Source organism: Amblyraja radiata, chromosome 5 (assembly GCF_010909765.2).
Source record: "Amblyraja radiata isolate CabotCenter1 chromosome 5, sAmbRad1.1.pri, whole genome shotgun sequence".
Lineage (NCBI taxonomy): Eukaryota > Metazoa > Chordata > Chondrichthyes > Rajiformes > Rajidae > Amblyraja > Amblyraja radiata.
In genome coordinates, this window is record NC_045960.1 from 23,025,184 (window position 1) to 23,048,177 (window position 22,994).

At 44.8% G+C, this 22,994-nt stretch overlaps 1 protein-coding gene across 1 annotated transcript; it reads right to left on the reverse strand.

Annotated features, from left to right (window-relative positions):
* Positions 1-655: 655 nt before the first annotated feature.
* LOC116973729 (29 kDa ribonucleoprotein, chloroplastic-like) lies at positions 656-22,649 on the reverse strand. Its single transcript, XM_033022038.1, has 2 exons — positions 22,064-22,649; positions 656-2,168 (listed from the first exon to the last, which is right to left on the reverse strand). Exons 1-2 carry the CDS (start codon positions 22,544-22,546, stop codon positions 1,608-1,610), a joined length of 1,044 nt encoding a protein of 347 aa, XP_032877929.1. The 5' UTR covers positions 22,547-22,649; the 3' UTR covers positions 656-1,607.
* Positions 22,650-22,994: the final 345 nt, after the last annotated feature.

The window sequence follows — 22,994 nt, forward strand, 5'->3', positions numbered from 1 at the left end:
GATGAGGAAATTTAAATTCATGAAATATACACACTGTAGAGAAACTATGGGGGGGGGGGGGGGGGGGGGGGGGTTAGAAGTGGGAGATGGAATAATGATTTACAAAACCAACATGAAAACAGCTAAATGTTACCACCAGGTGTTGAAAACAATCCAAATATGGCAGATTGGATACTTGTGGAAGCAAAATTGTGATGTTTAAAAGGGCATATGTGGAAGGTTAGATTTTCCAACGTGGAAAAGAAATTGACATGAAACTAGCTCAATTGTCTATAGAGCTGTACAGAATTAATGGCTGCACCTAGCGTCATGTGAATGAAGTTATAGCTCATGACCTTTTATCCCTTCCATATACTGAAATAATCCCCAACACACATTGTCCATTCTTAGAAACAAGGCTTAAGAGGCTGGAAGCAACCCAACACCTCCTGTAATCGAAAAGGGATTTAGACAATATCGAAAGACTAAAATTTAACATGCAATTTACCTTCATTCTTCCTTTTGTTGATCACAAACTTCAAATCTCCAGCACTGACATCATTCAGAAATATAAAAGGAAATAACCACGACAGGATACATGTTTAGCATGAAAGGATAATCTTCAGATTCAGCTCCTTGGAGTGAATATGAATGGTTTATAACAAAGACAAGTCACTAGAATTCCTGAAGCTACTTTATTCAGATACATCCACTGGCAAAGATTGGTCTCCCAAGTGGCAATTTGATGTCCAAAAGAGGCTCACCAGCCGATGAAAGTACAACAATGGTAAATTAAAATTTAAATGTATACAGTTTTCAATAAATGTTTCAAAATAAAAATATCACGATCAGTTTGCTTTCCAAGAGGCCTGTGACAAGGTGTACGACAGAAGAGCTGCTCTGTAGTTGATTTTCTCATTATGTTTTAGAGACAAGTGACTCAGCACTCGGGTGTACTGTTGGCAACAGACAATGTTTCCCGCTCAAATGAATGATTTCTACGGGCTCCATTTTACTGGTCCAAGAGAAGATATTTAAAGGCATTAACGGTTAAAATGCGGGATGGTTAGCTTTTTTTTTAGAAAAAAAGGTGTTCAATCTTCAATACGAGATATTTAAGTGAAGAAAATCGGTCGGTCGATCAAAAGAAACTCGAGCGATCCGCATTGAGATCTTAAAGATGGCAATCGGATAAAGTGGTCAGGAAGTGGGAGTTAAAATGTTTTCCGCCCGATTTCGTTCTTTGCGCCGCATGGAATTGTGGAAAGAGCTCACCAGAAAGCGAAACGTTTCGACAAATTCCAAAAGAAGCTCACGGAAGGAGACTCGGGCAATTTAAATCGCCAACACACCGTCCCAATGACACAGAGACTCCGTGGGTCGGGTAAAAAAAATTATCACAGAAAACCACATGGCAAGCGGGGCGCAAAGTCGAAAGCCCAACTTAAGGAAGACCTCAGAACAAACAACAAGTAACAAGATTAATCAAGACAATGGTCAAACTGGGTTTCTAGCATTTTAACATAACAGGCAAATCAAATTCATTCACAGCGGCTTTCTGCGACTCCAAGAGCCGCGCTGGGCGGCAAGTCGACGGGAATCCGGCACAAACGGTCGATTCTCGCCCTTCATTCATAGTCCCGGTAGCGACCTCCGCCTCCGAAGTAACCGCTACTGCTCTGACTCCGGTACCCACCCGAGTAGCTGTCGCGGTCCTGCTGATCGTACCGGCCGCCGCCGCTGCCGCCGCTGCCGCCGCCACCGCTGCCGCCATAGCTGCTCCTCTCGCTGTCCCAGTAGCCGCCGCCGGAACCTCTCCTGCGGCTGCCGTAACTACCGCTGCCGCCGCCGCTGCTGCTGCCGCCCCGGCCGTAACCGCCTCGACCGCCCGATTTCTTCTCGGCCTGGCCCACTCGGATCTGGTGGCCATCTATATGTTTGCCGTTCATGGCCTGCAGCGCGTCTTTGGCATCCTCCGGGTTATCGAAAGTGATGAAGCCGAAACCACGCGATATACAGGTCTCTCGGTCCTTAATGACCCGTACCTCGGTGATCTGCCCGTACTTGGAGAACTGTTCTTCCAGGGCCTGCTCGTCTGTGTCGAAGTTAAGACCGCCGACAAACAACTTTCCTTCGTCCGACATGTTAGCAGCGAGATGATCGTGTACCTCACTCGACGACAAGGAAGCTCAAAATGGCGTCCACCACTCCGCGCCGCGCCAGACAAAGAGGAAGAGAAGGCCGGAAGTTTCGTCACTTGAGGTCACTGGGCAAACGCCCATCCGGAAGCTCGCCCCTGCTCTCTCCCGTCCCCTCGATGCAGCAGCGAATTCTTTGGGGATCGAGTAGAGTCTGTCTGTCTAATCAAACCAACGTCCAATGCAGGCACGAAGTACTAAGAACTTAGAGGGAAATAAATTCGTTTCAGAACACAATCAGTGAAGAATCTTGTACAACAACCCCGCCTGTTGGAAAAGCTTAGTGGGTCGAGTAGCATCTGTTGGGCAAAGGGATGGTCGGCGTTTCGGGTCGAACTCCTGCATCAGGACAAAATGGAGGGGGGTATTGCTGGTATAAAGATGAGAGGATGTGGTGATGCAGGTGCCAGAGGTATCTATTCGGGGGACCGGCTAGATGTGTGGTAGGATGAGGGAAGAAGATACTGGATAAAATTAAAAAGTCAGGCAGCATCTAAATGAGGAAGTTCATGTTTCAGATTAATGTAATTAGTTTCATCAGTTTTCATACACTGCAAATCTAACAATTGTGCTGGTGACGCAGTTGAAGATTTGTATTTTTTTTAACATGTCACACACTGGAGTCCCAGTTACATTGTTCCAATCTGCCAATAAATGTCAATCGACTGAATATTTGCCAGTTGAATATTTCTCAACGAGCTTTTCAGTACCAGATGCATTGAATTAATTGCCTCAATGAAGTTCAATATTCCCCTGCTTCAAAGCTATTTACCTCTATTGTCACACAAAGGAATCATTTAATTCAACAAGGATCTTTTCATGAACCTAAATTTATTTTTACCTCTGCGATCTTTAATAAAGTTCCAAAAGTTTCATCCTGGATACAAAATGAGAATTGTGGCTTTTATGCATTTTGTTTCTCTATTCTTCCAATCCTTTGCCAATGTGCGGGAGGGGGCGCAGTCCAGGTAACTGGTCTTATCGAGTCCACACACAAGATTAGAAGTTGTTCAGCCAGAGCTGAACACGCTTCTCTCCATCTGCATAAATGGTGTCTGTCTTGTGCTTCTTGTGCATGCTGGTGGAAAGATTGGTGGAAACAGGGCTGCGACGTGAATGCTCTTTCCTTGACCCCAAGGTAACTGGTAATCTTTGGGTTTGTAGTTGACGTCAGTGCATAGGCTGTCCCCTATTCAAGTCGAGAAAGGGGAGAGAGGTAGACAATGTAACCCCACTGGGTAGCCAATGTAACTCCACTTTTAAGAAAGGAGGGAGAGAGAAAACAGGCAAATATAGATCGTGTTAGCCTTACATCGGTAGTGGGGAAGATGCTGGAGTCAATTATTAAAGATGTTATAGCAGCACATTGGGAAAGCAGTGACAGGATCGTTCAAAGTCAGCATGGATTTATGAAGGAGAAATCCTGCTTTCCTAATCTTCTGGAATTTTTTGAGGATGTAACACGTAGAATGGATAAGGGTTGAGCCAGTGGATGTGGTGTAGCTGGACTTTCAGAAAGCCTTTGACAATGGCCCACACAAGAGATTAGTGTGCAAAATTAGAGCAATGGTATTGGGGGTAGGGTACTGACATGTATAGAGAACTGGATGGCAGACAGGAAGCAAAGAGTAGGAATTAACAGGTCCTTTTCAGAATGGCAGGCAGCGACTAGTGGGGTGCCGCAAGGCTCGGTGCTGGGCCTAGTTATTTACAATATATATTAATGATTTAGATGAGGGAATTAAATGTGACATCTCCAAGTTTACAGATGACACAAAGCTGGGTGGCAGTGTGAGCTGCGATGAGGATGCTATGAGGCTACAGGGTGACTTGGATAGGTTGGGTGAGTGGGCAGATGCAGTATAATGTGGATAAATGTGAGGTTATGCACTTGGGTGGCAAGAACAGGAAGGCAGATTATTATCTGAATGGTGTCAGATTAGGAAAAGGGGGGCACATCAGTCTCTGAAAGTAAGCATGCAGGTATAGCAGGCAGTGAAGAAAGCTAATGGCATGTTGGCCTTCATTGTGAAAGGTTTTGTGTTTAGGAGCAGGGATGTCCTACTGCAGTTGTACAGGATCCTGGTGAGACCACCTGGAGAATTGTGTGCAGTTTTGGTCTCCTAATTTGAGGAAAGACAATATGCTATTGAGGGAGTGCAACGTAGATTCACCAGGTTAATTCCTGGGATGGCGGGACTGACATATGATGAAAGAATGGATCGACTGGGCTTATATTCGCTGGAATTTAGAAGGATGAAAGGGAATCATAGAAACATATAAAATTTATAAATGGATTGGACAGGTTAGATGCAGGAAAAATGTTCCCAATGTTGGGGGAGTCCAGAACCAGGGGTAGGCCCTTTTGGACTGAGTATAGAAGTTGGAAGGTCATGTTGTAGTTGTATAAGACGTTGGTAAGACCGCATTTAGAGTATTGTGTTCAATTCTGGGCACCATGTTTTTTGGCAAGATATTGTCCAGCTTGAAAGGGTTCAGAGAAGATTTACGAGGATGTTGAGGGTTTGAGCTATAGAGAGAGGTTGAGTAGACTGGGTCTATATTCCTTGGAGCACAGGAGGATGAGGGGTGATCTTATTGAGGTGTATAAAATCATGAGAGGAATAGATTGGGTAATTGCACAGAATCTCTTGCCCAGAGTAGGGGAATCGAGGACATAGGTTCAAGGTGAAGGGGAAAATATTTAATAGGAATCCGAGTATACAGTATTATGTTCAGTTTTGGTCACCGTATTATAGGAAAGATGTTGTGAAGCTGGAAAGGGTGGGCAAGGTGGGCCGAAGGGCCTCTTTCTATGCTCTATGACTCTAAGAAAAAACATTGAATAAAATGAAGAAATTGGATGTTATTTGCATCATGTTCAACACAGACATTGGGGGCCGAAGGGCCCGTTCCTGTACTGGACTGTTCTAAGCTCTATTCTATTAAATAACAAAGGCTATATTCTACAATGTGTCTTTTTACAATGCTGAAGAGATTTTGAGGAACAAGATTATTCCGTTTTTTTACACCAATACACTGCACTTAACAAAAATCTACCCATCATGTGAAACCTTCTAAATAACAGATATAAATTAGATATCTTCAAGACCCAAAGTCAAGACGTTTTTTTCATGACAGACAAATCTTCATCATTTTGCCACCAATTTGGACACCAAAAATGTGACGTCAAAAACTCTGCCACATTTAATCATGAATAATAATTCATAAATAAACTTCAGTTGGCCCCTCATACATATACGTTTTGATAATGTTCTAGGGAAATATCTTTATCAATACCAGCAGAAAAATACAGTAACATAAAGATAATACAATACAGTAAAGATCCCGTAACGGTCGTTGTGCTGGGCATCCATTGTCACAATGACCGTTATCGGGGTCGATACCTCCGCAGGTTAAACCACAGAGGTTCCAAACCTCAAATGCTTTTCAAAAGCCCAACGACGTATCTTATGGTAGTAGCGATTTTTGGGCGAGTTAATTAGTTTTTCTTATTTTCCAATTTAATATCAAAAACATTGTGGTGTCAAAAACGTAACGACTGTTTACGACATATTTTCCGACTTTTTAAAATCAATTAAAAAAATGTTTTGGACATCAATTGGTCATCAAAACTAAGAAACTGAGCCAATCTTCAATTTGGCAACATACTGTCCCTTGTTTACCTTTCGTACGGACCAATTCGCTAACTTCATTCCTTTATGTCAACTTCGGGAAGCTCCGCAACGACCGTTACGGAGACATTTTACTTACTAAAAAATCAGCCCCAATCAAATGTTCTGAGGGATCATCGGCCATCAATATAGCTCAAATCAATAAGGTAATATTCCATTTAGATCACATTGGTGAAAATGTTTGGTTTTCGCTAATAATGTAACATTCGTTTACTGGGACACCAAACCTTTTAGTGTCCACCGCAACGTACGTTTTTTGGACATCCGGTGGCGCTGTTGCTAGCTGCCTCCGCCTTCAGTCCGGTATTTTTTTTTTTTTTTTTGTTATGTTTGAAGTGTATTTTTTTGTGGTTTTTTTTAATGACTTTTGTGGGGGAAGAGGGTACGGCAAGAGAGGTACCGTCCTTCAGTCGCTTCCTGGAGAGGACGCGACTATTATTCGAGTCGCGTCCTCTCCCCCCCAGCGGCCTTTCCTGCCGGGACCGACCAGAGCTCCAGCAGCGGTGGGGCAGCGCTGATACATCGCGGGGCTGCCGATGCCTTACCGGGGATCTCCGTTTGGAGCCCCGGAGTGCTGGGCCTGCTGCACCGACATCGTGGAGCTGTGGTTCGCGGAGCTCCCAACGCGGGCGGCGCTGATCAACTTCGCAGAGTCCTGCGACTCCGCCCGGCTCGGCCTGTGGACTTCAGGAGCCGCGGACTCCGGTGGGAGGCGACTGATCTGGAGGTCCGGGCCGCTGAGGATGTTCTCCGTCGGGGTTCGGCGTTCCATCATCCCGGCGTGAGGGCCTGAGCATCGGGCCGCCCGATGCGGCGACTGCATGTGCTCGGGAGGCCCCGACCACGGGTGAACATCTGGGAAGATCGGAGGGGAGGCTGACTGGACTATGGTACCTTCCTCAACTTTGGTGCCACTGTGGGGTTGTGTTGTGTCATGGACATTCTGTGTTTGTGCTTAAAAAAAAAAAAAAAAAGCTTTATTTATTTATTATTTATTTTATGTTACTGGATTGTAAGGAAAATCCGTTTTGTTGTCTCTTATGAGATAATGACAATAAATTGAATACAATCCAATCCAATGATGTGTTACGCACGTTGCGGTGTCCACTCAGATGGATGCAGTATTCTACTACATGATCAGGTGAATGAAGTGGAAACTGTGTTTGCAATTTTATTGTTCCACATGGTATAAACATAGAGAGGGATAAGAAATACGTGCACTTAAAGACCGTGGGTCGAGGTGCTTTTTCGTTTCATTTCGTGACCCAAATCACATATCTACCTGTATTTATAGCATGTTGTGTAAAAAATTATACCTAAAACTCGTCAAGAACAAAACCTGCACATATTTTTAAAATATGGGGAAAAACCTCCAATTTAGTAATTGTCCAATCAAGGCACGTTTGACATCGAGTCAGACGCCAATTGACGAATCATGCATTTAGTTTCATGCTGGCTAGGCAGCGAGCACACCGGGATCATGGCTGCCTACGAATAACATCAAAACAATAGCAAGGTTTCGAAGGAATAAAGGTAATGCTAACCTTGCTGATAATTTTGTTTTACAACTGATTTGTTTTTGTAAAGTTATGATGTGAACTGTTAAATAAAAATGTAGAGCTAGGGTTAGGATTAGGGTAGGAGTCAGTCAGTCGGCCGGGCTGTCAGCCGGCCGGTGGGTGCTGCGAGGGGTCGGTCGGGCTGTCGGTAGGCACTGCGAGGGGTTGGTTGGGCTGTCGGTAGGCCGGTGGGTGCTACGAGGGATCGGTCGGGCTGTCGGCCGGCAGGTGGGTGCAATGAGGGGTCAGTCGGACTGTCGACCAGCCGGTGTTACAGCGAGCGAGCGGACTGACCGGCACTATGGGGGTGCTGAAGGCACCCGGGCGGCGTGCAGGGCAGTGCTACTTCCCACCATGTTGACATTCGGTGTAATCGTGGCGTTGGGTGGGCTGCTGCTGATGATGACCCAGAAGGGCATGCTGGCTGAGGTGGACGCGCTGAGCGTATGGAGCCTGCAGCCGGTCCCAAAGCAGCTCAAGCCATGGGCAGCTCTGGAAGGGGGGGCGGGCGGGTTAGGGTTAGGCATTTTCCTCTCAGTGGAAGATGCCCGAGCCTTCCCCCAGCCTGGCACTACCCCAGTCCCACTATGGGCGTGATCCCCACTCTGCACACTGGCAGTCAGGTTCAGTAAACGGGGGAACGCACAGGATCAGCCCTCACCCATTAATTAGGTGAGACCCTGGACCTCTGCAGCAGTCTCACTCAACATACACCTCAGGTCGGACTCACAATTATATTCATTATATTATTTTTATAATATATAATTATATATAACATGTTTTATCTATATCTGTGCCAAATTTCAAGGAGATACCAGACATGTGTCACGAAAGTTAAATTCTAGACACATTTTCGATGCTCGGACCACGGACTATTACTGTGCCAACCAGGTCACTGCTACCAAAATGGATGACCCCACACTTTGCTACACTATATTCCATCTGCCACTTCTCTGCCCACTCTCCCAACATGTCCAAGTCCTTCTGCAGAGTCCATGTTTTCTCGACACTACCTGCCCCTCCACCTACTTTTGTATCATCTGCAAACTTTGCCACAAAGCCTTCAATCCCGTCCATTAATATACAACGTGGAGAGTAGCAGCCCCAGTACCAACCTCTGTGGAACTCTACTAGTTGTGTGTGTGTGTGTGTGTGTGTGTGTGTGTGTGTGTGTGCGTGCACCTGTGTGTGTCTCTGTGCGCGCGCGTGTCTCTGTGCGCGCGCGTGTCTCTGTGCGCGCGCGTGTCTGTGTGTGAGTGTGTCTCTGTGTGTGAGTGTGTGTGCCTGTGTGTGTGCGTTGTGCGTGCGCGTGTATATAATATATATATTCCGGTTGAAATCTTTCCTGTCGAGTCCAAAATCACCTTATCTGAAAATTTCATGCGGCAAGTCTGCCCGCTGCCCTCTCCCTCTGTCCTCTCCCTGTGTCTGCCCTCTCCCTCTCTCTCTGCCCTCTCCCTCTCTCAACCCCCCCCCCCCCTCTCTCCGGGCCTGCAGGTTGGGGGCTATGAGTGAGTAGGGCCGGAGATGGGGTAAAAGGAACGAATGAATAATATTAATATAATATCAAGGGGGGTGGTTAGTGTGTGTGTGGGGGTTGGCCAGTGTGTGTATGTGACGCCGCAGGCCGCACCCCGCCCCCCCCCTCCCGCTAGTAACTATTAAAGCGCTGATCTTGTATATATGTGTGTTATTACATCTTCTCGAAAAAACTACAGGTTAACGATAAAATATTTACCTATTCCGGTTGACATTTTTCCCGTCGAGTCCGAAGTCACCTTATCTGAAAATGTCATGCTTTATTTCTCTACCTATTACTGAAAATGTTTAAAAATATCAAAAGACTTTGAATTTAAATGAGAAGCTCTCTCTGATGACGTCGCAATGGGTCTGCTCCGCGCCGTCTTCCACGCGCTGCGAGTGACGTCACCCCCCGACCCCTCCCTCCCCTGCTATTCAAAAGACGCTGCTGGAGATGAAGTCAGGCCCTGGACTGAAGTGGCCGAACTTGGGTTGGCGCCTGGAGGGAGTATTGCGTTCGGGAACCAGCCCTCCCCTGTGATGCCGCGCCCCCCCCCCACCCCTCAAAATATACCTCTCTCCCTCACTGCCCCCCCCCCCCCTCCACACTCCATCTCTGCCCCCTCCCTCCCTCTCAATGGAGTGGTGAGTATTGGAACCTATGGGTGAGTGGTGGAGTATTGCATTCGGGAACCTGCCCTCCCCTATGACGCCGCACGCACCCCCCCTCACCCTCTCCACCTACCCCTCCCTCTCTATCCACATCTGCGCAGTTGGGGGCGATGCGCGAGTGGATAGGGCGGGGGATGGGGTAAAAGGTGCGAATTAATAATATTAATATAATATCAATGGGAGGGGTTAGTGTGTGTGTGTGTGTGGGGTGGTGGTGTGTGTGTGTGGCGTGGTCTGTCTCTGTGTCTCTGTCTGTGTGACGCTGCAGGGTAATATTGGCAATTTTCCAATGAACTGGAACCTCTCCTATCTCTAGTGATTTTTGAATTACCACTGTCAAAATCTTTAAAGCCACCTCTTTCAGAACCCTAGGGTGCAGTCCATCTCGTCCAGGTGATTTATCCACCTTCCGCCCTTTCAGCTTCCCAAGCACCTTCTCCCTAGTAATAACCACTCCACTAACTTCCACCCCCTGACTCTCTTCAATTTCAGGCACGTTGCTGGTGTCTTCCATTGTGAAGACAAGTAAAAAAGTTATTGAACTCCTCTGTCACTTCTTTATGCCCCATTATCACATCCCATGCATCATTCTCCAGCAGTCCAATTTCCACTCTTGCCTCTTTCTTAGTCTTTATATAGCTGAATAAACTCTTGCTGTCCTCCTTTATATTATTGGCTAGCTTACCTTCATATTTCATCTTTTCTCCCGTATTGCCTTTTTAGTTACCTTCTGTTGTTCTTTAAAAGCTTCCCAATCCTCAGGCTTCTGACTAATCTTTGCTATGTTATATGCCTTCTCTTTTAAATTTATACTGTCCTTGACTTTACTTGTCAGCCATGGTCACCTCTTTCTCCCCCTAGAATCTTTCTTCCTCTTTGGAATGAAAAGGTCCTGCATCTTCTGGAAATGCTCAGAAATTCCTGCCATTGTTGTTCCACCGTCACCTCTGAAGGGGCTCTTTCCAGTCAATTTTAGCCAGCTCCTCCCTCATGCCTCTGTAGTTCCCTTTGCTCAGCTGCCATACTGACACATCCAATTTCACCTTCTCCCTCTCAAATTGTAGATTAAAACCTATCGTGATCACTACCTCCAATGGTTCCTTTATCTTGACTTCCCTTATCAAATCCAGTTCATTACATAACACTAATTTTCACAGTCTACCTGCATATTGAAATCTCCATGACCACCGTAGCATTGCCTTTTTTACATGCCAATTTTATCTCCTGATGTAACTTGTATCTTATATCCTGGCTACTGTTTGGGGTCCTGTAAATAACTCCCATTAGTGTCTTTTTACTCGTATAATTTCTCAACACGATCCACAATGACTACTTCTAATCCTATGTCACCTCTCACTAGGGACTGAATTTAATTCCGAACCAACAGAGCTACCCCACACCCTCTGCCCACCTTTCTGCCTTTCAGATAGGACGTACAACCCTGAATATTCAGCTCCCAGCTCAGATCCTCTTGCTGGCACGTCAATGCCTACAACATTATACCTGCCAATTTCCAACTATGCTACAAGCTCATCAACTTTGCTCCTTAGGGATCCATCCTTCTACCTTGTGCCCGTAACAAATTGCACATACCTAAAAACAACAAAGTGCTGGAGTAGCTCAACAGGTTACACGCGCCTAGTTGCTTTAAGTGCTGATAACCCCTTGTTAGGCCTGTAGAAACAAGGAACTGCAGATATTGGTTTACAGGGATATTACTTCATATTCTGGGTTGTAAACTATCCACGTGGAATATTAGGTGCTGGTCCTCCAGTTTGCATGTAGCTCTCTCTGGCAGTGGAGAAGGCAATGGACAGAAAGGGCGGTATGGGAAGGGGAATCAAAACAGTTAGCATCTTAGAGATCCAGCAGGCCTTGGCAGAGTGAGTGCAAGTATTCAGCAAAAAAAGTGGCCTAGGCTACACTTGGTCTCTTCGATGTAAAGGAGGCCACATCAGGAACACCAAATGCAATACATAAGGTCTGAAGAGGTCACATGAACTTGTCTCACCAGGAACGGCTCCTGGGTGCTCTGGATGGTGGAGAGGGAGGTGGCATGAGAGCAGCAGGAGACAAGGGCGAGACAAGGTCCATCTACAACAGCAAAACTACGTTTATTGAAGAGATCTTGGATATGCTGGAGTGGAAAGCGTCATCCTGAAAGCAGATGCATAGAGATGGAGAAATTAAGAGTAGGATTTGGCAGTCTTGGACGAGGCAGAGTGGGAAGAAGTGTGGACAATGCAATCATGGGAGTTGTTGGATTTATAGTATATGTCAATCGATAGTCTGTCCTCGGTGATGCAGGCAAAGATCAAAGGGGGGGGGGGGGGGTTCAGAGATAGTCCAAGTTCATTTTAACAAGTTCTGCACAGGTGCAGTCATCAATGCAGCAGAGAAAGAGCTGGGGAAAAGTGCCAGGATACGTTTGGAACAAGGAGTGTTCAACATACCCAATAAAAAGCAGGCATAGTCGAGGCATGACTTAGGAACACGACCAGCTAGCTGCAGGTTACGTCCAAGTCACACACCATTCTCACTTGGAAAATAAGCACATCCCTTTGTCACCGAATTCTCTGATAGCATCATGGATAGCATTGTCACACATACTAGATGTAGAAATACCAGCCGTTAAAAGACATGAAATCATGGCAATAGTAGTTTCGGAGTTTCAATATTTAATTTGTAAAAGAAAACATTTTCTTCAAAGACAGTAAATCCAATTATTCTGTCAATTATCATAAATCATAATCCTCCGGTGCTGAGCCACCTGCTGATAGTGTTTCTCAGTACTTCAATGGTCAAAATATTTATGAGCCAGAGCACTTGGATGATTATATCTAACATAGCCATTTGCTTACCTATTTTTCGTAGGACTCTTGGATCGAAGTCATTGGGAATTAACTTCATTTCCTGTATTGCTGTAATCTATTTTCTTCTTTCACTGTGAAAACAAAACACTCATTGAAGTCTTCCGACATCTTTTTGGCCACCACAGACTTGTATTGCAATCTCTATTTGCAAACTGTTCCCCCACACAAGACACAGAAAATCCCAAGATAGACACAAAATGCTGGAGTAACTCAGCGGAACAGGCAGCATCTCTGGATAGAAGGAATGGGTGATAGTTTCGGGTCGAGACCCTTCTTCAGACTCAGAATCAACAAGTTAGTCGGTGTCAGGAGCAAGACGGGATCCAGGGAAAGGGTGGATTCTATTAGTGACCAAATGGGTAAACTATGCATGTAGTCAGGAGATGAGGGAGAGGTGTTAAATTAATACCGCTTATCTGTGCTGTGCCAACACAAGCAGACAGAGTGGTAAAGAGGCGAATGGAATGTTTGCAGTCATCAGTCAGGGCACTGTGTACAAAAGTCAGGAAGTTATATTGCAGCTTTATAGGACTTCCGTTAGACTGCATTTGGAGTATTGTGTGCAGTTCTGGTCACAGCGTTACAGGTAGGATATGGAGACTTGGGCGAGAGTGCAGAAGAGGCTGAGCAGAATGTTGCAGGGATTAGAGGGTATTAGCTATAAGGTGAAGCTGGACAAACTTGGATTGCTTTCTTGCAAATGTCAGAGTTTAAGGGGAGACCTGATAGAAGTATAAAATTATGAGATTGGGTATATAGAACTCCTCTCCTCCCCCATAGTATTATCCTTGGGTTTCCTCATCAACAGAACACAATTGGTATGAATTTGCAACATTTCCTTGTTGATAACCATAAGCATAGCAGCACCTCAAGTTTGTGTGTTCAGCACCCTGCTCTACTCTCACCATCCCATGTTTGTGTAGCCTGACACATTTCCAACTCTATCTAATGATTCAGGGTATAGGAGGGAGATGGATCATCTGATTGAATGGTGCCAGAACAATCTTCCTCTCAACATCAGTAAAACCAAGGAACTGATTGGGGATTTTAGAAGAGGAAACCGGTCTTCATTGACGGATCGGTGGTGGAGTCAACAACTTCTGAAGTCTGAAGAAGGGTCTCGACCCAAAACGTCACCCATTCCTTCTCTCCAGAAATGCTGCCTGTCCCGCTGAGTTACTCCAGCATTTCGTGTCTACCATCTAGGTTCAGGAACAGCTTCATCCCAACAACCATCAGGCTATTGAACACGACAAACTCCAACTGAAATCTGAGCTGCCTTAATTACACTCGAGACTTTTTTTTACACTATATTGGTTTAAATCAAAATTTAAACAGTGTTTGCAAACCTGTAAGAATTTCATTGTTCTGTTTCGGTGTATATATATGACAATAAAACTCTTGACTTTGTATGGAAAAAACTTGTATGCTTTATTCCGATGCAGGATGTTGACCCAAAACGTGGATCATTACTTTGCCACCATAGGTGCTAATGGATCCACTTGTTTCATTCAGCAGTTTGTTTTTTGCCTTTTTGTTTTCATTTAAAAGGGGTAAAAAGCTGTCATGTTTGAATCTTCACAGTTGAACGCATGGGTGTTGCAGACTTCCCGGGTTAGGTTCCCATTCACCTCCTCCCTTGGTAGAAATGCATTTACAACTATTTTGCATCAACTATGTTCGTCTCACAAATTGGGATAATACTAAACAGCCCATTCGGGAAGGTGTGAATGGAGGTTTAATCTATCCAAGGTCACCAACTATTCAGGGCCAAGCTCAACAAATGGAACCGTTTGCTAGAAAATTGTGGCCTGTTTATAATGAAAGGAGGAATAATTTAAATCACAATCAATTGTCAGAAGGTGCACACCACAAATGGTTACTCTCAGAATTTATTGCCAATTCAGCTAAGTCAGGACAAATTTGGAAGATGCATGACAAAAATTCAAGTCCTGTGGAAGCCACTCACATCTAGGTGGAATAGATAAGAGAAGTAGCATATGAACTCTGTTGAAGGGACCTGGGAAAGTGGGGAAAGATACAGTAAATTAAACAGCAGAATTCTGGAAAAGGCACAGGACAGGGCAGGCCAAGTCACAATGTGAAGAGGCCAAGTTAGAGGACTCCCCCTGGAAAAAAAGTGCAGACGAGCAGTTTAACTGACAAAGGAGAGAATGCTCTGTGAAGAGCTACACAGCAAGAAATAAGGATGGGAAACTAATCCTGGGGTTGGAGTCTCAGGGCAGATGACTGGCCCAAGCTTAAAGGAAGTAGCGAGACCAGAAATAATCAATTCTACCAAGTGAAAACGTAGAACCTAACCTAGAAGTTCTGCAACAGCAACGCATTCAACTGTATGCACTCAAATGTGTCAGCCACAGCAGCCTGATCAATTAATTAATTGTAGAATAAATTTATTTTAGATACAGGGATATCGCTAAGTAGTGTACCTGAAGGATCCATGGATCTCCAATTGCCCAGTCTGCTCCAAGGTCAGTGTTTCCACACTTGCTGCCTGACCAATTTTATTTTCCACCTTTTTCTTATTTCCTTCATTAAGAATTCTTCACTATCCTCTCCAGCAAGCATCATTGACACCATTAAATCTCTTGGTTTCCAGCGCTGGACATCTCTCCACCTCTTCCCCTTATCTGCAACTTAAAACAATCGTTTTCTCAATCTTCAACTCTGAAAAGCATCCATGTGAATTAACTTACTTTAGCCCAGCTGCTGCCTAATTGCTGACCCATGGACTGCAATTGATAAGGACAATACATTCTCCATATTAATTCTCAACACCAGTGCCCCATTAGGGTTTGTTCTCAGCCTTGCTATACTCCCACACACTCATGACTGTTCAGCAAAATTATGTTCTAATTTAATCTGAAATTTTGTAGATGCTATCATCGTCATAGCATGGATCTCAAATAATGAGGTGAAGTACGGGAAGGAAACAAGATCTTAGTAACATGGTGTCAAGGCAACAAAACCTCATTCAATGTCAGTCAAATAAAGGAATTGGTCAGTAACTCCAGGAAGAGGATGGAGTACACACCTGGTACTGAAGTGGAAATGATCGAGAGCCTCCAGTTTATCTTTCACACTACCCGTTGTATTTGTGCAGGATGTGTAGGAAAGAACTGCCGATTTAAATCGAAGGTAGACGAAGATCATCTTTCTCTGGAGAGAAGGATGATCAGCCACGATCACATTGAATGGCGGTGCTGGCTCGAAGGGCCGAATAGCCTACTCCTGCACCTATTGTCTATAGTCACAAAATGCTGGAGTAACTCAGCGGGACAGGCAGCATCTCTGGAGAGAAGGAATTGGTGACGTTTCGGGGCTAGACCCGAAACGTCACCCATTCCTTCTCTCCAGAGATATTTGTGCATGATATGATTTTCCTGGATAGCATGCAAATACTGAATATGGAATTGTTGGAAGTCATGACAACAAAGTAGCAATGAAAGATAAACCTTAGACATAGAAAGCTGGAATAATGGGCGAGATGGAATAGGTGACGTTTCGGGTTGAGACCCTTCTTCAGATTGAGTCACAGAAAAGAGGAACGATAGATATAGACGATGGTGTAGAGATATAGAACAATGAATGAGAGATTGGCAAATATTTACAATATATATCTAAAGTAACTTGGAAGGCAAAAAAGGCACAATTTCTGGGATAGACACCAATATCAGCAGAGACGCACTCAGGACAAACAAAAAAAGCAGATTTAGAGATAATGCAGGCATGGGAAATGTTTAATTTTAAGAAAAGCCTCAACTTTGGAAACAATTGAGAATGTTAAATGTACACTTAAGAGGCTATTTACAGAAGCTAGAATAGGTGTATGGCATTTTAATTGGCAAACGTAAAGTTAGATGATGAGTTTAAATGTCTTGGACATTAATAAGGACCGCATACTCATGAGAACACCCAATAGTTACCTATTGAGCAGTCAAGCAAGTTTTTTAAAAAACATTTTGTATTGATTAGGAAATGAATGGAAATGGACAGGTGACATTTTTGTCAGGACCCTTCTCCACAACTGTGGTAGGGAGATAGGTGGTAGAAAGAAGTGAGGGGAAGATTGGGATAAAAGCTGACATGTGAAGGTGGAGGTGACGCGAAGATCAAGGGGCTGCAGCTGGCCTAACCTGATAAGACGGGCATGAAATGAAAGAGTGTAATTGGAGGTGTGGTGTAACAGACTGCCCTCCTCCATTGCCCTAATGAATGCACACGCACACAAAGTGGAACCATATCAACCCAACAGCCTGAACACTGATCACAAATTTCAGGCAAACCACCACCCCCTCCCCTGGCTTTATTCTTTTGGTCTATGCGTCTTTCCATACACACCTCCCATTCCATCACCCAGTTCCTCTCCTCTTCCTACTCTTCTCCCATTTCCATCTAACCATCCCCCTCCCTCTAGTTTTGTTTTATTCACCCTCATCAGGTTACACCAAATGAGCTCGTCTTTTCCACTTACCTCCAACCCTTGGAACCATCACCACTGTTCTTTCTCCAACTGACTCTCTTGTCAATCAACACCTCCTTACCCCAAATCTACCCATTTGCCAGCTTTCACCCTATCCCTTTCTATTCTTTCCTCTGCACCAGCCTTGAAGGATCCCGTCCTGAAACATTGCATGTGCATTTTCTTCTGTAGATGCTGCCTGCCCTGCAGAGTTCCTCCAGCAGTTTGTGTTTTGCTCCAGATTCGTCAGTCTCATGTCTCCAGATATTTCAAAGATGTGGTTAACAAGGAACAGAGAAGAAACAATCATAAACATCAAAAGACAAAGTGCAGGAGTAACTCAGCATCTTTGGAGAACATGGATAGGTAACATTTCGAGTCTGGAACCTTCAGACTGATTGCAGGGTGGAGGGACAAATAAGGCTGGTGGAGAAAAGGGGCAGAACAAAACCAACAGATAAAAGGTGAACACTGGTGTGGGGGAGTTGATAGGCATATGGTTGAACAAAGGCCAAAGTTGAAAAAAAACAGGTACGACAGATTGAAGAGCTACAAATTGTGAGGAATGTAGGTAAAGGGAGGAGAAATAGGTGTGAGTTCAAGTGGGTTACAGTGGAGAGTGGAAGGGAGTTGGAGGTTACCTAAAATTATAGATTTCAACATTCTTACCGTTGTTTTTAAAAGATACCCAAGAGGAAAACAAGGTGCTGTTCTCCCAGTTTGTGCATGGCCTCACTCTGGCATTGTGGCCCAGGAGAGAAAGGTCAGTATGGAAATTGGAGGTTAAAATGGTAGGTGGCACATCCAGTATACCTTGGTGGACCAAGCCTAGGTGTTTGGTGAAACAGTCGCCGAATCCACACTTGGTCTCAGTAATATACAGACCACTGGGAACACCGGATGCAGTCAGTGGGTGGGAAGAGGTATAGGGACAGGGGCTATCTCTCCTGCAGTGGCAGGGGAAAGTACCCAGGGGAGGGTGTGGGAATAGGTGATGTTTTGGGTTGGGGCTTATCTTCAGACTGATTGTAAGGAGGGGGCATGGACAAAGCATGGCAGGCAATAGGTGAACACGGGCTTGGGAGGGATATGATAGGCAGATGTTGGACAAAGTTGCGAATAGTAAAGCCAGAGGAAGGAATGTATGTAGAGGGGTTGAAAAGGAATTAATATCATTGCTGAGGTGACCATTGTACCGTTGACACTGTGTTAACCTACATATGACAAATAAAACTGAACTCAACTGAGTTACAAATTGTGAAGCCAAAGGAAGGTTCTCCAGCGAAGTTGTCTGACCCACTGCATTACTCCAGTACTTAGTGCCTTTATTTTAGTAAACCAGCATCTGCAGTTCCTTGTTTCTACAACCATTATCATCAACCTCCTAATAAGTAGCTCATATTTAAATACCAGCTCTTAACAATTTTATTCCCAGTATTGTAACAAACTAAATATATACGCATCTTGGAAATGGGATACATTTCAAAGAAATTCAAGAGACCAGTCTGAGGCAGAAAGATCAGTTCCACAATTAAGTATGTCAGTTCACATAACAATGGCCTGACAGTAGGACCAGATAGGGGGGAACAGCAAAGGTCATGTGATTTGATAGCCAATCTTCCATTTTACCGCATGTGCACAAGCTGTTATGGGGCAATATTTGAACCACAGAATGGCTCAATGATGGCTCATCCCAATATGGGAATATAACGACCTACCCCTAACAATCCATGGTATAATCACCAACAAGACATTCGAGGTCACCATCTTTGTTTTATTTTGTCACGGGCTTTCCTTTCAGAGCAGAGGTTGATGCACTGCATTCTGTCATCCAGGTGCTCTGGATTTGGTGGTCCTTCTTTTTCTTCATGTAAACAACATTGAACCAGTCTCAAATGGTTTGCATTGATTAGACCAACATATTTAAATACAATAACAAAATTAATATCCCATTTGTCGTCCTTCGTCTGCTACTTCACTCGCCAAAGCATGGCAAATTCTCTTTCTTGTAAAGACATAACTACTGGAGTAACGCAGCAGGTCAGTCCAAATCTCTGGAGAACATGATAGGCAATGCTTAGGGTGGGACCCTTTATGGGTTGATTGTAAAGGCACCTGGGGCAAAATCTGGCAAGTGATAGGTGGCTACAGATAAGGAGTTTTTGATTGGCTGATGATTAGGCAAAGGCGAGAGATGGAAACGGCCAGGTTTGGGGAGAGGGCAAAGAGAAGCAGCTGCACATCCAGACGGGACACACGGAAGTGGTTTTAGATTAGTCACCCAAAATTTGAGAATTCAATGTTCACACTGCTGGGTTATAAGCTATCCAAGCAGAATATTAGGTGATGTATCCCTGTTTGTGGACTCACTCTGGCAATGGAGGCCCAGGACAGAAAGGTAGAGGAATGGGAAGGGAAGTTAAAATGGTTAGCAATTGGAAGATCCAGCAAGCAGTGACAGACCGAGCACGAAGGTTCAGCAAAGCGGTCACCTAGTATACAGTTGGAGGACACACAGGAACACTGAATGCAGCACTTGAGGTTAGAGGAGATGCGTATGAACCTCTGTCTCATCTGGAAAAGCTGATTGGGTCCCTGGATGGATGCGAGGGAGGAGGGACAGGTGTTCCATCTGAGATTGCAGAGGAAAGTAACTTTACTTTGGGTGATTTGATTGGGATGAGTAAACCAGAGTTGTGGAGGGAGGCAACTTTGGAAAGTTGTGGGACTGGAAGGATGTGACTGGTAGTGGGATCGCGATGAAGGGGCGGAAATGTCGGAATGTGTTGGATGCAGAGGCTGGTGGGGTGAAAGACAAGGACCAAGTGAACTGTTCTTGTTGACTTTTTGGTGGAGGAAGAGAAGAGAAAGAGTGCAAGAGCATGACTATGGCGCACAGGAGACAGGGATGAGGTATCCATCTACAACAGTAGGAGGTAAACCACATTTAATAATGGAATGGGATATCTTGAATGCCCTAGCATGGAAAGCCTCATTTTGGGAGCAGATGTGTCAGAGAAATTCTGGGATCTCTGTAGAATTAAGAGTAGGGTGTGGTGTCTTTGCCAGTCTTGATAACAGAGTTCATAAGGCAGTAAGTTTGTAGATGTCAAACCAGAGTTGTTGGCTAACCCACCAAGTTACTTCAGCATTTTGTCTTTTTGTAAACCAGCACCTGCAGTTCCTCGAGTCTTCTCTTCCATTGTTTGGCTTGCTGAAAAAAAGTTTTCCTCATTGCAATAAAGTGCTCAGTACACTTAGTATCCCAGTAGATAAAAAGGAATTGAAATCTTCCACATCTACTAACCTAATGTTTTTGCATGTCAAACGTTTACATCCAAATTTATACCCAGACTTGTCAAACTGGGAGGATGTCCCTTGTATCCCAGTTAGCCCCCCCCCCCCATCTTTAATTCAGTCAATATAGTTTCACTTTTCATTCCGTTGCCTTCATTATTAAAAACCCATGTAATGAGGAAAGCAAGCTGCAAGTCTTGCTCCATTTCAACACACTTTGGTGACAGCTTAAATATATCAGATCCAGAATCTACCTTCTTTTTTCACATATTCATTGTTACATTCGGCCAGATTATTTAGCCTTTTATCTAATGTTCCATGTATGTTTTTCAATGCGGTCACATTTAATTCCTTGAAGCCAATGCCCACCCACTATTTCGAGGATAGTAAAACTACATTAAGAACACCGATATAGTCCCCATTTTAAAAAAATCGCCAGAACGGTCACAGGAATAGAGACTTTGAATTAATTAATAGAAGCCAGGCTACAAACATCAGTGCATCCGCCAGGCAAAATGAATAAATTGTTACTACTTTACAAAGAGTAAGCAGAATGCCATTGTAAAAAGGAAAAAGCATGTTAATTCCATGATATAAAGGAACGCAAAAATGGCTTCTACACAGGCTTTTTGAAAAACACAATAAAAAGTATACGTTCACTCCAAACTAATATCTAACACGTTTATTACCTTAGATTTGATAGATTTTGAGGACCACCTTCAAACCTTCTGCAGTAATAGGAATCAAGTTATCAGGGTGAGACATGTTTAGCAAGAAAAGACAATCTTCAGATTCATCTCCTTGGAGTGAATGGTTTGTAACAAAGACAAGTCACTAGAGTACCTGAAGCTATTTTATTGAGATACATCCACTGGCAAAGATTGGTCTCCCAAGTGGCAAATTGATGTCCAAAATGGACCATACTGGTCGATGAAAGTACAACAATGGTAAATGAAAATTTAAATGTATACAGTTTTCAATAAATGTTTCAAAATAAAAAGACCACGATCAGTTTGCTTTCCAAGAGGCCTGTGACAAGGTGTACGACAGAAGAGCTGCTCTGTAGTTGATTTTCTCATTATGTTTTAGAGATAAGTGACTCAGCACTCGGGTGTACTGTTGGCAACAGACAAGGTTTCCCGCTCAAATGAATGATTTCTACGGGTTCCATTTTACTGGTCCAAAAGATATTTAAATGCATTAAAAGCTGTAATGCGGGATAGTAAGGTTTTTTTTTTTTTTTTTAAAGTGTTCAATCTTCATGAGATAATTAAGTGAAGAAAATCGGTCGGTCGATCAAAAGAAACTCGAGCGATCCGCATTGAGATCTTAAAGATGGCAATCGGATAAAGTGGTCAGGAAGTGGGAGTTAAAATGTTTTCCGCCCGATTTCGTTCTTTGCGCCGCATGGAATTGTGGAAAGAGCTCACCAGAAAGCGAAACGTTTCGACAAATTCCAAAAGAAGCTCACGGAAGGAGACTCGGGCAATTTAAATCGCCAACACACCGTCCCAATGACACAGAGACTCCGTGGGTCGGGTAAAAAAAATTATCACAGAAAACCACATGGCAAGCGGGGCGCAAAGTCGAAAGCCCAACTTAAGGAAGACCTCAGAACAAACAACAGGTAACAAGATTAATCAAGACAATGGTCAAACTGGGTTTCTAGCATTTTAACATAACAGGCAAATCAAATTCATTCACAGCGGCTTTCTGCGACTCCAGGAGCCGCGCTGGGCGGCAAGTCGACGGGAATCCGGCACAAACGGTCGATTCTCGCCCTTCATTCATAGTCCCGGTAGCGACTTCCGAAGTAACCGCTACTGCTCTGACTCCGGTACCCACCCGAGTAGTTGTCGCGGTCCTGCTGATCGTACCGGCCGCCGCCGCTGCCGCCGCTGCCGCCATAGCTGCTCCTCTCGCTGTCCCAGTAGCCGCCGCCGGAGCCTCTCCTGCGGCTGCCGTAACTACCGCTGCCGCCGCCGCCGCCCCGGCCGTAACCGCCTCGACCGCCCGATTTCTTCTCAGCGTGGCCCACTCGGATTTGGCGGCCATCTATCTGTTTGCCGTTCATGGCCTGCAGCGCGTCTTTGGCATCCTCCGGGTTATCGAAAGTGATGAAGCCGAAACCACGCGATACACAGGTCTCTCGGTCCTTAATGACCCGTACCTCGGTGATCTGCCCGTACTTGGAGAACTGTTCTTCCAGGGCCTGCTCGTCTGTGTCGAGGTTAAGACCGCCGACAAACAACTTTCCTTCGTCCGACATGTTAGCAGCGAGATGATCGTGTACCTCACTCGACGACAAGGAAGCTCAAAATGGCGTCCACCGCTCCGCGCCGCGCCAGACAAAGAGGAAGAGAAGGCCGGAAGTTTCGTCACTTCAGCAACCGCCTACCCGGAAGCTCGCCCCTGCTCTGCTTCTCCGTCGCCCCCTTTCATTCAGGGCGGCGGCGAGCAAAGATGGCGAGGTCCATTGGAATCAATGATGATGATAGAGCGGAGCTGATCTTTGATCAGTACCAAATCTGGGGTGAAGGGGAAATACGTTCGTTTCAGACGAGACCCATGTAATAATTCGTGCGTACAGGCATATACCTATCACATTTAAAGTATTGAATCTGACCATCCAAGGCAAATGGTTATGCTCAACTTGCAAGACAATCTATAGACCGCCATTAACACGGTGAACGCACCCGTGTGCCGGTTGGGCACAG